The 11,548-nt window shown below is 48.9% G+C and overlaps 1 protein-coding gene across 1 annotated transcript; it reads left to right on the top strand.

Annotated features, from left to right (window-relative positions):
- Positions 1–1,984: 1,984 nt before the first annotated feature.
- Positions 1,985–5,274, top strand: TP53RK (TP53 regulating kinase). Its single transcript, XM_061127409.1, has 2 exons — positions 1,985–2,479; positions 4,689–5,274. Exons 1-2 carry the CDS (start codon positions 2,197–2,199, stop codon positions 5,165–5,167), a joined length of 762 nt encoding a protein of 253 aa, XP_060983392.1. The 5' UTR covers positions 1,985–2,196; the 3' UTR covers positions 5,168–5,274.
- Positions 5,275–11,548: the final 6,274 nt, after the last annotated feature.

Raw genomic sequence — 11,548 nt, 5'->3', positions numbered from 1 at the left:
TATAAAAGATGGTGATTTCCATCTTGCTAAACCTCTTCTGATCACTCACTCTCTCTGATGAAGCTACTTGCTGTGTTATGAGTTGCCCACTGGAGAGGCCAGTGTGGCAAGAATTGAGGGTGCCCTCCAGGCAAAATGCAGGGAGGAACTAAGGCCCTCAGATTAACAATCTGTGGGGAACTAAATCCTGCCACTAATCAAATAGTCATATAAGCAAACAAAAAGGCAACACAAAAGAGAGATTCACAGGGACTCCAGGAATCATTAAGTTGGGTTTTCCCTCCTATGAGAAGTCAGGGAGGGCTTCCTGAGGAAATAACATTTGAGCTGGAAATGGAAAGATGCCTAGATGAGTTTAGGCAACCAAGAGAAGGAAGAGCACTTCTGATGTGGGCAATAGCAGGTGCAAAGGCCCCATGGCAAGAGGGAGCCTGGCAAGAATGAGACCGAGAGAAGGCAAATGTGTTTGAAGATCCCAGAGCAAAGGGGAGTTTGGTGGGAGATGAATCTGCGAGAGGGACACAGGGCCCCATGCAGGACCTCATGGGTCTTTATCTGAAGTACAACAGGGAGCCACTGAAAGATTTTAAACTAGATTTCCTATGGTAGAAGTCAGAACCAGTCTGACTATAGCAAGCCTGGGACTTTTAAATATGTTTTCACAATGGATTTTTCCAAAGGAGAATGTTGGAAATTGGAGGAAACAAAAAGTGCCCACCAAACTGAAAAGCTATCTTGAGAATGGAAAACAAGGCAGGCAGCTCCATATAATCAACGGATAAATTTATTATAAGGTAACTTACAGGGTAGAATCAAGTGGACGGTGTGAGGCACAGGAGTAGGCCTTCCTACTTGGTAAGATTATCAGGCCACCTGGATACAACCAATTAGCTTTCACTTAATACTGACCGCTGTTTGCCAGTTAGGAAATTAGGAACGGGGTGGAAACCCCCAGGAAAGTCCCGCCTGAGCGAAAGTTTTAACCAATGAAATTGCTTTGCAAACTTGTAACCAATCCGCTTAAACCAACTACCAATGGTGTGTGCTCACCCTATAAATTTGTGTAACAGCTTGGGCTCCGGGCTCTCTGACCTGCACCACTGCTTTGGATGAGGCGGAGGGCCCTGGCTCGAGTCAGTAATAAACTTCCCCTTTTTGCCAGTTGCATCGTCTTGGAAGCCTTCTCTCTTCCCGCTCGGGGATTCGGACGTCGGGCATAACAGACGGCAATCTAGAAGCATTTGCAGCTGCACTCTGAACCTTCGAGAGGCCATTGGGACAATTTTACAGTTAACCTACAGTTTAGGGGTACATCCTTGGAAACAGGAAGTGCATTCCTCAGTCAAGATTCATGAATGGGTAACTAGTTTTTGCAGGAACCAAGAGTACATCAGCAAAGGTCTTTATCGTTTGGAGGCTAACAAAGTATAGAGGCCACCTGGACCTAAAAATCACTGATGACAGAGATTTACTACACAGAACAGCCATAGGTAGGTAGGGTGAGCAGAAGGAACTGTACAGACCCAAGATGGCCTCAGTTATGCTAACAACCATACAGAGCAATTCAGACAGATTTGGTAACCATGGAGATGACCATATGGACACTAAGAATTATGATAATGAAACTACAAACTTGGGAAACTGGGTTTTCCAAACCAAATAGAATTGGTTCTATAGGAGCTTCAAGTAGGCTGAACTGATGAAAGGTGCTGGAAACCACATTAGGCCAAAACAAAGGGTCTGATGTTTGAAAAGGTTACCTTCCCTGTGTATGAATGAACGGAGGGACTGTGAAGTACAACTTCCCAGGATCCAGATAGATTACTGAGAGCAGATTCCAAAAGAGGTTTTTCAGAGACGCCGAAGCTTTCCGGAAATAGCCGAAGAGCTGAGAGGTGGCGCCACCAAAGCCAACCGCAAGAGTCACGAAGGGCTTCCGGAAAGAGCCGAGGAGTGGAAAGAGCGGCTCACGGAGAGCTGCCGAGGGTTTACGGAAATAGTCGAAGAGCCGACTGGCGGGGCCAGGAGCCTTAGAAAAGAGCTGAAAGGTTGGGAGGGAGAACCACTTCCACGAGGCAAAAGAGTCGGCCTTAGAGAGACCGAAGAGGCCCGAGCATTTCCGGAGCGAGCCGAAGCAGCCCCGACAGTTTCCGGAGGCGGCCGAGGGGCTCCGCACGGCGACGCTGAAACGCAAACATGGCGGCGGCCGGCGCTGCTGCGGCTGAGCCGAACGAGGAGCTGGCGCCCGGGGCCGAAGCGCTGGCCGCAGCCCGAGAGCGGAGCAGCCGCTTCCTGAGCGGCCTGGAGCTGGTGAAGCAGGGCGCCGAGGCGCGCGTATTCCGCGGCCGCTTCCAGGGCCGCGCGGCCGTGGTGAAGCACCGCTTCCCCAAGGGCTACCGGCACCCGACGCTGGAAGCGCGGCTCAGCCGGCGGCGGACTGTGCAGGAGGCCCGGGCGTTGCTCCGCTGTCGCCGCGCAGGTAAGACGGCCCAGCTTGGGGACGCGGGAAACCCCCGAGGCTCCGGGGCCCGAGCGACGCAGGTGAGGGGCTCCCCTGCGCTGCGGGGGTAGGGGTGGGGCGAGATTTGACTCAGTTTCTCCATTTGTACCTTCTTCTAGGCTTTCCATTAAGAAATGTCATCCTTGATCCTTCTTTTCCTTTCATTAACTCTTAAGAAGTCATTTGACGTTGTAGTGATGAGCATTTGTCCCGGAGCTCTTGGCGGCTGGTTCAGTTCCCGACTCTTCCACCTTTACTCAACATTAAGCATGTCTTTTAACTGCCCCGAGCCTCAGTTTCCCCATCTGTACAGTCTCAACTTTCCACCACTGTTATTTTTTTATTAGTTACTTTTAAGAAGCAGATGTATTTACAAGTACTTGTCCAGGAGCCAGGGTCTTTGGGTTCACACAGTCTGGCTCAGTTCAGTCGCTCAGTCGTGTCTGACTCTTTGCGACTCCACGGACTGTAGCACACCAGGCTTCCCTGTCCATCACCAACTCCCGGAGCTTGCCCAAACTCATGTCCATCCAGTCGGTGATGCCATCCAACCATCTCTTTCTCTGTCGTCCCCTTCTCCTGCCTTCAGTCTTTCCCAGTAGCAGTGTCTTTTCAAATGAGTCAATTCTTCACATCAGCTGGCCAAAGTGTTGGAGTTTCAGCTTCAGCATCAGTTCTTCCAATGAATATTCAGGACTGATCTCCTTTAGGATGGACTGGATGGATCTCCTTGCAATCCAAGGGACTCTTAAGAGTCTTCTCCAACACCACAGTTCAAAAGCATCAATTCTTTGGCACTTAGCTTGCTTTATAGTCCAACTCTCACATCCGTACATGACTACTGGAAAAACCATAGCTTTGACTAAACACTATTTTGCACCATGACCATAAACCTTTGCCTCTGTTGAGAAACAAGGTTCAGAGGGGAGAAGTAACTTGCTCAAGTTTACAGTTAGTAAGGCTTTCACCCCCTATCCCTCTGACTTAGCAACACTGGCTTTTCACTTTTACACTTTCTATGTTTGTTTCTTTCATTGGTAATTTTTTAGGCATCTGCTGTACACTGAGACATTGTTAGGTGTTGGGAGATCTGGAAGAAATTCAGTTGCCACCAAGCACACTGTCTCTGCCCTTGCTTGGATTTGCAGTTACGCATGCGTTCATATTTCCTATTTTCACCCTTTCCAGGAGCTACGTTCTATTAAGCAGGGACCCCAGTTGCTTTGTTTCCTGCTGTATCTCTACACGTTTGTCTCTAGTATCTTGAAGTGTCTTGAGTGTGATTGACATTCAGTAAAGAGTCATTGACTCTTCAAACTCAGTGAAGTCGTTGGATTATTGGTATACTGTTCTCATGTTATAGAGGCAGAAATGAAGGCTTAGAGAAATGCATGTGTCTTTAAAGATACACAGTTAATAAGGAAGGGAGCTGGGATTTGAACCTGTCCTTCCTCTCTGTAAAGATGCATCTCTAAGCCAGCATGCTGCTTGACCTCCTGCTTGTGTCCTTGTCGGGGAAACTGCTTTCATATGTTTGAACATATGACTGTTGGTGCTTACCCTTCTGGCTCTATTTGGATTTGTATTTTAGGGAAGAAGTATGACAGTGAAAGTGAAAGTCGCTCAGTTGTGTCCGACTCTGCGACCCATGGACTACACAGTCCATGGAATTTTCCAGGCCAGAAATACTGGAGTGGGTAGCCTTGTTCCTTCTCTAAGCGATCTTCCCAACCCAGGAATCGAACTCAGGTCTCCCACGTTGCCGGCGGATTCTTTATCAACTGAGCCCCCAGGGAAACCCAAGAATACTTGAGTGGGTAGCCTATCCCTTCTCCAGTGGATCTTTTGGACCCAGGAATTGAACTGGGTTCTCCTGCATTGGAGGTGGATTCTTTACCAGCTGAGCTACCAGGGAAACCCCAATATGACAAGTGAAGTTCAATCTCAGTGGGTGAAAGGGAGGAGGGAGCTTTGGCTGTGCTGACCTTAGCTGGGGTGGTCTAAGCATAGTCTGGCAGGAGAAACTTCCAGAGAAGGAAAGCTGTACATTCTGCAGTATTTCTAAATTTTTCCCCCCAAATATGCAGATACACACTGGAAAATTTTTCTGATTGAGCTAGAAAATTAAGCTTACTATTAAGAAAAAAAAAAGTATCTAATTCAATGACCCCTTATATCTTGGTTACAGGAATATGTGCCCCAGTTGTCTTTTTTGTGGACTATGCTTCCAACTGCTTATTTATGGAAGAAATCGAAGGCTCAGTGACTGTTCGAGATTATATTGAATCCACTCTGGAGACTGAAAAATCTCCCCAAAGTCTCCTGGGCTTAGCCAGGACAATTGGGCAGGTTTTGGCTCGAATGCACGATGAAGACCTCATTCATGGTGACCTCACCACATCCAACATGCTCCTAAAACCCCCTCTGGAGCAGCTGAACATTGTGCTCATAGACTTTGGGCTGAGCTTCATTTCAGCACTTCCGGAAGACAAGGGAGTTGACCTGTACGTGCTAGAGAAGGCCTTCCTCAGTACCCATCCCAACACTGAGACTGTGTTCGAAGCCTTTCTGAAGAGCTACTCCACCTCCTCCAGAAAGGCCAAACCAGTGTTAAAAAAATTAGATGAGGTGCGCCTCAGAGGGAGAAAGAGATCCATGGTGGGCTAGAAGAATTCTCTGTGTGACAACCACAGGCAGGAAGCTGTTCACAGCACATTTGAAGGAGGCCATGGGTACGAGATGCTACCTAAATAAAGATGGTCGGGTGATTTTCAGTGCTGTGATTGTGCTTGTTTGGCGTTACCACCTGCAGTTCACTGTTCTCACTCACTCTGTATGTGTCTGGCTGGACTGGGCGTTCAGAATAAATCTCAGGCTTTCTCTGCAGCTGTAAGGCGTACACCTCAGATTGAAGGGCGTGACGTTACAAAACGCTGAACCGCATACTGAACCAGTGAACCACACTGAACTGCTTTCCAGTCCTGGAGAGACTAGGACAGGGCCTCAGTTGGTGGCAGCGTATCTTTATCAGCTCTCTAACCCAGCCTTTTTTGTTGTTGTGTTCATGACATAGTCCTCTTGAAACCAATACAATGGGATGCAGCCAGCATATTACAAAAAGAAATGGAATCAAAGATTAGAAAATATTAAAGTGCATTATATGTAGTATTGTAAATATTGTTTTATGAAACTTGTTTCAAATGTGTATATAGACAACAGTACATACTAAGTTTTGGTGTAAAATACAGTTCTTTTTGAGAGTATGGTAAAAAAAAAAAAGAAAAATGCTGCTTAACTCCACTTATCCTTTAAGAAATGAGATGCTGGCAATGACATGTGTTTAAATTATTATATTATGTATTGGCATTATATCACACTGTTTTTCAAAGAATTCCAAGGCCACAGAGGCTGGCCATAATTTTTTCAATGAATATTCTCAACGAGACCGCAGGCTCATTCCCCAGTTTCCTCCTGTACTGTCCAGCTAATATAGCTAGTCTCTGCCTTGTGGAGGGAATGGTTGACCCATGTGTGCAGGCGTTATGTCAGCAGATACCTAGTATTCGCTGTGTGCCAGGCGCCAGAGACAGAGGGGACGTGAACCACTCGGGAAACAAACTAAGTACCTACGAGTTTCAGACAGTGATGAGGGCTGTAAATGATGCTGAGATCCCAAGTGACCGCGAGGAATGCACATTGCAGTGGGAGTGGCAGGAGTGGTCAGAGAAGCCTCTGATGAAGTGATGTTGGAGCTAAGACATGCCTGAGAACCAAGAGATGGTGGATGGAGCATGATGTACCAAGTTGGTGAAGGAGGAACTTCCTCAAGGGACAGCAAGACCAGTGGGACTGGTTGGCAGCCAAGCAAGGAGGAGAAACAGGAAGTGAAATCAGAGAAGCGGGTAAGCGCTGGGTCATAACAGGCCTGGTAACAAGACCGGGTTTTTATTAGCGCAACTCAGGAGGTTTTAAACAGGGAGCATCTGATTTGTGTTGTGAAAGGATGGCATCAGTAGAGGAAAGACCCTACAGAGTCAGAGTGAAGGCAAGAGAGCAGCGAGAAGGTTGAGCCTGTGATGGTGGTCGATGGGTGGATGGTCAGCCACGTGACATGCTGGCCAGCTGCTGGGGGAGGTGTCAGCAGCAACAGGGAGGCAAAAACCGGCCTCTGCCGGCGGGGAGAAGGAGATAACCAGAGACCGGAGAGATGTCTGCCTGTTCCCAGGAGGAGCATTCCACCTTCCTCCTCAGTCCGGGGCCCAGGCTGGGAAACAAGGGTGAAAAAGCCTTCCTGGGGGATCAGTGGATTCTCCTCCTAGTTCAGTGTCTCACAGAGGCTAGGCTAAGGATCCCTCTGTGATCCCAGCTCCCTCGAAGTCCATGTGGGGACAGCCTGTGCTTTGCATCAGTCAGCCAACAGCACCAGCAGCCATGTGTGAATTCCCCCTGGGATCCCCCCGCCCCCAGACGGGTGTTCAAACCTCCATTTTACAGATAAGGAAACACTGAGCAACGTAGAGTATGATGTGCTCAGATCGCAATAAGCGACCGAGCTCGGGTTCAAACTCCCATTTGCAACATGAGTTAACTGTTTTGAGCAGTCAAGTTCTTTGTGTACATCGCCCTGTCTTCAAGGGAAGGCAGCTGAGGCGCAGAGAAAGTCAGCCTTGCTCCAGGTCACGCAGCAAGTGAGTGGCAGAGCTGGGGCAAGGTGCTGTGACGTAGAGGTGTCCAGCAAAAAGGACACAGGCTACATCTGGGGAACTGGCCGGTCCGTGGGCCACAGGATGGAGTTACCCAAGCCTGGCCTGGCGAGTGCCCCCTGCGGGCGTGCTCCTGAGCCATCTGAGCTGCCCTGGGGGAGGTGGGGGCGCTGGCGAGGCCCATGGGCTATAGTCTGCTGTGACTGAGGATCAGCTGTAACTGAGGATCCTGTAACTGAGGATCTCCTGTAACTGAGGATCCTGTATAACTGAGGATCAGCTGTAACTGAGGATCCTGTAACTGAGGAGTCTGCTGTAACTGAGGATCAGCTATAACAGGATCAGCTGTAACTGAGGATCCCGTAACTCAGGATCAGCTGTAACTCAGGATCCTGTAACTCAGGATCCTGTAACTGAGGATCCCGTAACTCAGGATCAGCTGTAACTCAGGATCCTGTAACTGAGGGTCCTGTAATTGAGGGTCCTGTAGCTGAGGATCAGCTGTAACTCAGGATCAGCTGTAACTGAGGATCCTGTAACTCAGGATCAGCTGTAACTGAGGATCTTGTAACCGAGGATCCAGTAACTCAGGATCAGCCTGGATCCTGATGCCGCTTCCCATACGATCACCTTAACACTGACAGGCGCCTGGTTTGTGGCCCACAGTTTGCCAGGCTGATTTGTTTAAAATATCACGTTCAAATATTTGTCTCAGTTACTGAGTCTTGGGGGCCCTAGGCAAGCGCTGCTCTGGCCTCGCACTCATCCTTAACTCCTAACCCCGCCGTCACCAACTGATGGAGACCCTGACTGAGTGCCCATGTCCTTATAAGGGCCTGCTCCAACTCTCTTTTTGGGAACTAGGACTCTCCTCTTGTGTCCTGAGTTCAGGGCCCTGCAATTACAGAGGACTGAATTCCCCTTGGCCTGAACCCAGTGGTGTGGCTCTCATTTGCCACTAGAGGTCGCAAGTTTCTGTCATTCTGGGTGCAAAGACATTAAACTTACTGCCCTTCCAGCCTCTCTTCCACTTCCTTCTCCTCCCCCTGTCCTCCTCCTCCCGCACCCCCTTATCTTCCTCTGCTTCCCTCTTTTCTTCTCTCTCTCTCCATTGAATTTGTTCATTTATTCACGCAACACCTTAGAGAGTGTCCAGATGTGAGTGCCATGCTGATCACTGGTCGCTCAGGATACTAGAGAGCAAGATGGATCAGAGGTGGGGGCGTCTGGTTCTCTCCTTCCTTGATTTTGTCATCTGTCCTCACTAGGCATTTACCAAGCATGTTGGCTGTGTCTGGCCAGATCCTGAAGAAGCTACGGTGACTAGGGAGTCCCCCTACCCCCTTGGAAGCCCCCCTTCACCTCTCCCAGCACTGCTGCAGTCAGTGGTTTCCCCACTGCCCCCCCCCCCCCCAACACACACACACACGCCCCGTTCTGCCCTGGCCTCCTGCGTTCTTCCTCACTCAGCAGTCAGAGACACCCTTGTAAAGCCGGAGGATGCCACTTCCTGCTTCAGAAGTGTGATGGCTTCCACTGCATGTGTCCTTGCTCACCAGCTGCGGGGCTTGGGACCATCTCATTGCACTTCTGTGAGCCTCCATGTGCCCGTCTGTAAAATGGACCAACAGTGGTGACCTGCTGTGGGCACTCTCCTGGTCAGCATCCCCAGGAAGCAGTGCAGGTTAGCGTGTAGGATGTTTACTCAGGTGTCAGCCTCCACAGAAGGGAAGTGGAGGGAGGGCGGGCAGAGAAGTGCGGCTGAGATGCAGGCCGACAGCAGCCCCAGCCAGCCCCGGGGGGTGCTCTGCAACTGCAGTGGCCCTGCACAGATGTCCCCGGGCGGCCTTCATAGCCCCGCATCACCCAGATGTGGGCGGGCCACCCTGAGAGGTCTGGGCTTGGGTGAGGCCGCTCTGCTCACGATCACTGCCACTTGATCCCTGAAGGGAGACAGTTGACTGCTGCCTGCTGACCGCACCTTCTTTCCTGAGGGAAAACTGGGTCACACATCAACGCCCTCCCATAAGCATCAGTGAAATGGAGTGCTACCACAGTGCTTGGCATTGTTCAACAACAGTGAACTGTATTTTTGTTATTACTGTGTAAGTTTTATTGCTACTGTTTTTAGAGACGGACAAACAGGCAATCATAATACAGCATCATTTGCACCACTTTATAAGCCCGGGGCTCATAGGTGCGCATTGACTGGCCCCAGGCCTAATCTGCCAGAATCAAAATGTCTGAGGTGGGCTGGGAATGTGCATTTCCGTCAAATTCTCAGGTGATGCTGAGTCTGCTGTTCTGAGACCACTGCCCTACGAGAAATCAAGGTGTTTCATGGGAAGATCAGGAAATGGATGCTGGGGGTGAGGTCAGAAACAATAATTAATTTGCTCTGCCCCTTTTACAGGGAGGAAGCTGCGGCTCACGGATGCTAAACACCTTGCCCAGAGTCATCAGCCTGTATGGCAGAAATTGTGCCAGACATTGTCTGTTGCCTCCTAAAAGCCACCCCCTTAATCCTTTTGGACAGAGCCTTGATTTATCCAGGTATTTACTAGGTGCAGGTGGCTCCGGGGAAGCTAAGGTCGGTCCCTGGAATAGTGGTGGGTGTGTGACCTTTTTCTGGCCAATAAGACACAAGAGAAAACCTTCGAAGTTTGCTCTGGGGGAAGATTTTGCTTCTTATAGAAGGTGAGAGGAGTATGAGAATTCTAAGTTCTGACTCCAACACAACCCCATCAACAATGCCTGCTCTTATTTATTTATTACCTTTTTAAAATGGATCATCAGTTTTATTCCCCTAGTTCCATGAAAACAATGTAAATTTACAAGTGATTTGTACACTTTGCTGATGAATTCATGTAATGCTCTAGTTCCCTTATCTTTTGACTTCCTCTCCTCAGAAGGAAATGACAACCCACTCCAGTATTCATGCCTGGAAAATTCCATGGGCAGAGGAGCCTGGCATGCTACAGCCCATGGGGTTCCAAAGAGTCGGACACGACTGAGCGACTGACACTTTTATTTTTACCTCTGTAGTTACTCTTGTGTTTTGAACACTGGCCGTAGGAGTCGGGGCTTAGAAGAGAACTATGCCTTGAACAAATAACTGTTTGGTATGGTAATTTGTTTTCCTGCTTGCCCTTTCAGTCCACTCCCATTTCTCCAAATGCAGAATCAAAGTTTGAGATTTAAGCCCTTAAACCTGTAGGAATTCCTGTCGGCTTTTTTGCAGAGATGTTACTTGGGATTTGAATGGTAGGGAGGCTCCTTGTGGAAGGTGGTTAGGAGCCCAAAGCCGACTGTTTACATAAAAACAGCAATACAAAAGTGCCGGTCCGGGCCTCGAGAGAAATTACCTGGCACTGGTGTCACCGTCAGGCTCTGCTGTGTTCATGTGTCCTTGGAATTAAACCCCAGAAAGGCAGCTCCAACTTTAAATTGCTAAAACCTATTGTTGTTCAGTCACTAAGTCATGTCCGACTGTTTGCAAGCCCGTGGACTGCAGCACACCAGGCTTCCCTATCTGTCACTGTCTCTTGGAGTTGGCTCACATTCATGTCCATTGAGTTGATGATGCCATCTAAAACCTTTTGGTGATAGCTCAGTTGGTAAAGAATCCGCCCGCAATGCAGAAGAGCCCGATTCCTAGGTCAGGAAGATCCGCTGGAGAAGGGATAGACGACCCACCCCGGTATCCTTGGGCTTCCCTTGTGGCTCAGCTGATAAAGTATCTGCCTGCAATGCGGGAGACCTGGGATCAATCCCTGGGTTGGGAAGATCCCCTGGAGAAGGGAAAAGGCTACCCACTCCAGTATTCTGGCCTGGAGAATCCCATGGGCTGTATGGTCCCTGGGGTCACAAAGAGTCAGACTCTACTGAGCGACTGCCACTTTCACTTTAATTGCTTTAAGGGGGCAGGGGTATAATGGATCCACTTTAGAGATCTTGAAAGTGGAGAATTTGTCCCACAAAGGTTCTTATAAAAGTTAACTGAGATAACTGATTGACTTGGGTTTTTTAAGGGCTAACTAGGAAACTGTCAATAGTCAGATCTCAGTAAAACCAGGTTGATCAGTTTTCTGATTGTCACAAATGTAGTTAATCAAACCCCTCAAACTAAAAACAAATCTGGGAGCCAGAAGAGATAAACACAAGCCCTCATGCATGGTAGCAGGGCAAACTGGTTACCCTAACAAGTGCCCTGCAGGAACCTGGTCAAAACGATCAGTGATGCTGAAGCCCAGGGGAGGAATTCCTTTTCTTTTGCCTGCTCCTGACTATTTCAAGAGAAAGTCTCAATTTGGGACTGTGTGCTGGATTTCTATTCTTAAGTAAT

This window comes from Dama dama, chromosome 23 (assembly GCF_033118175.1).
Source record: "Dama dama isolate Ldn47 chromosome 23, ASM3311817v1, whole genome shotgun sequence".
Taxonomy (NCBI): domain Eukaryota; kingdom Metazoa; phylum Chordata; class Mammalia; order Artiodactyla; family Cervidae; genus Dama; species Dama dama.
This window is presented reverse-complemented; position numbering and strand designations above follow the sequence as displayed.

Coding starts and splice junctions, on each gene's coding strand:
- TP53RK (XM_061127409.1), top strand. CDS start 2,197: ATGGCGGCGGCCGGCGCTGCTGCGGCTGAGCCGAACGAGGAGCTGGCG. Junction 2,480..4,688: donor GCTCCGCTGTCGCCGCGCAG/GTAAGACGGCCC, acceptor TCTTGGTTACAG/GAATATGTGCCCCAGTTGTC.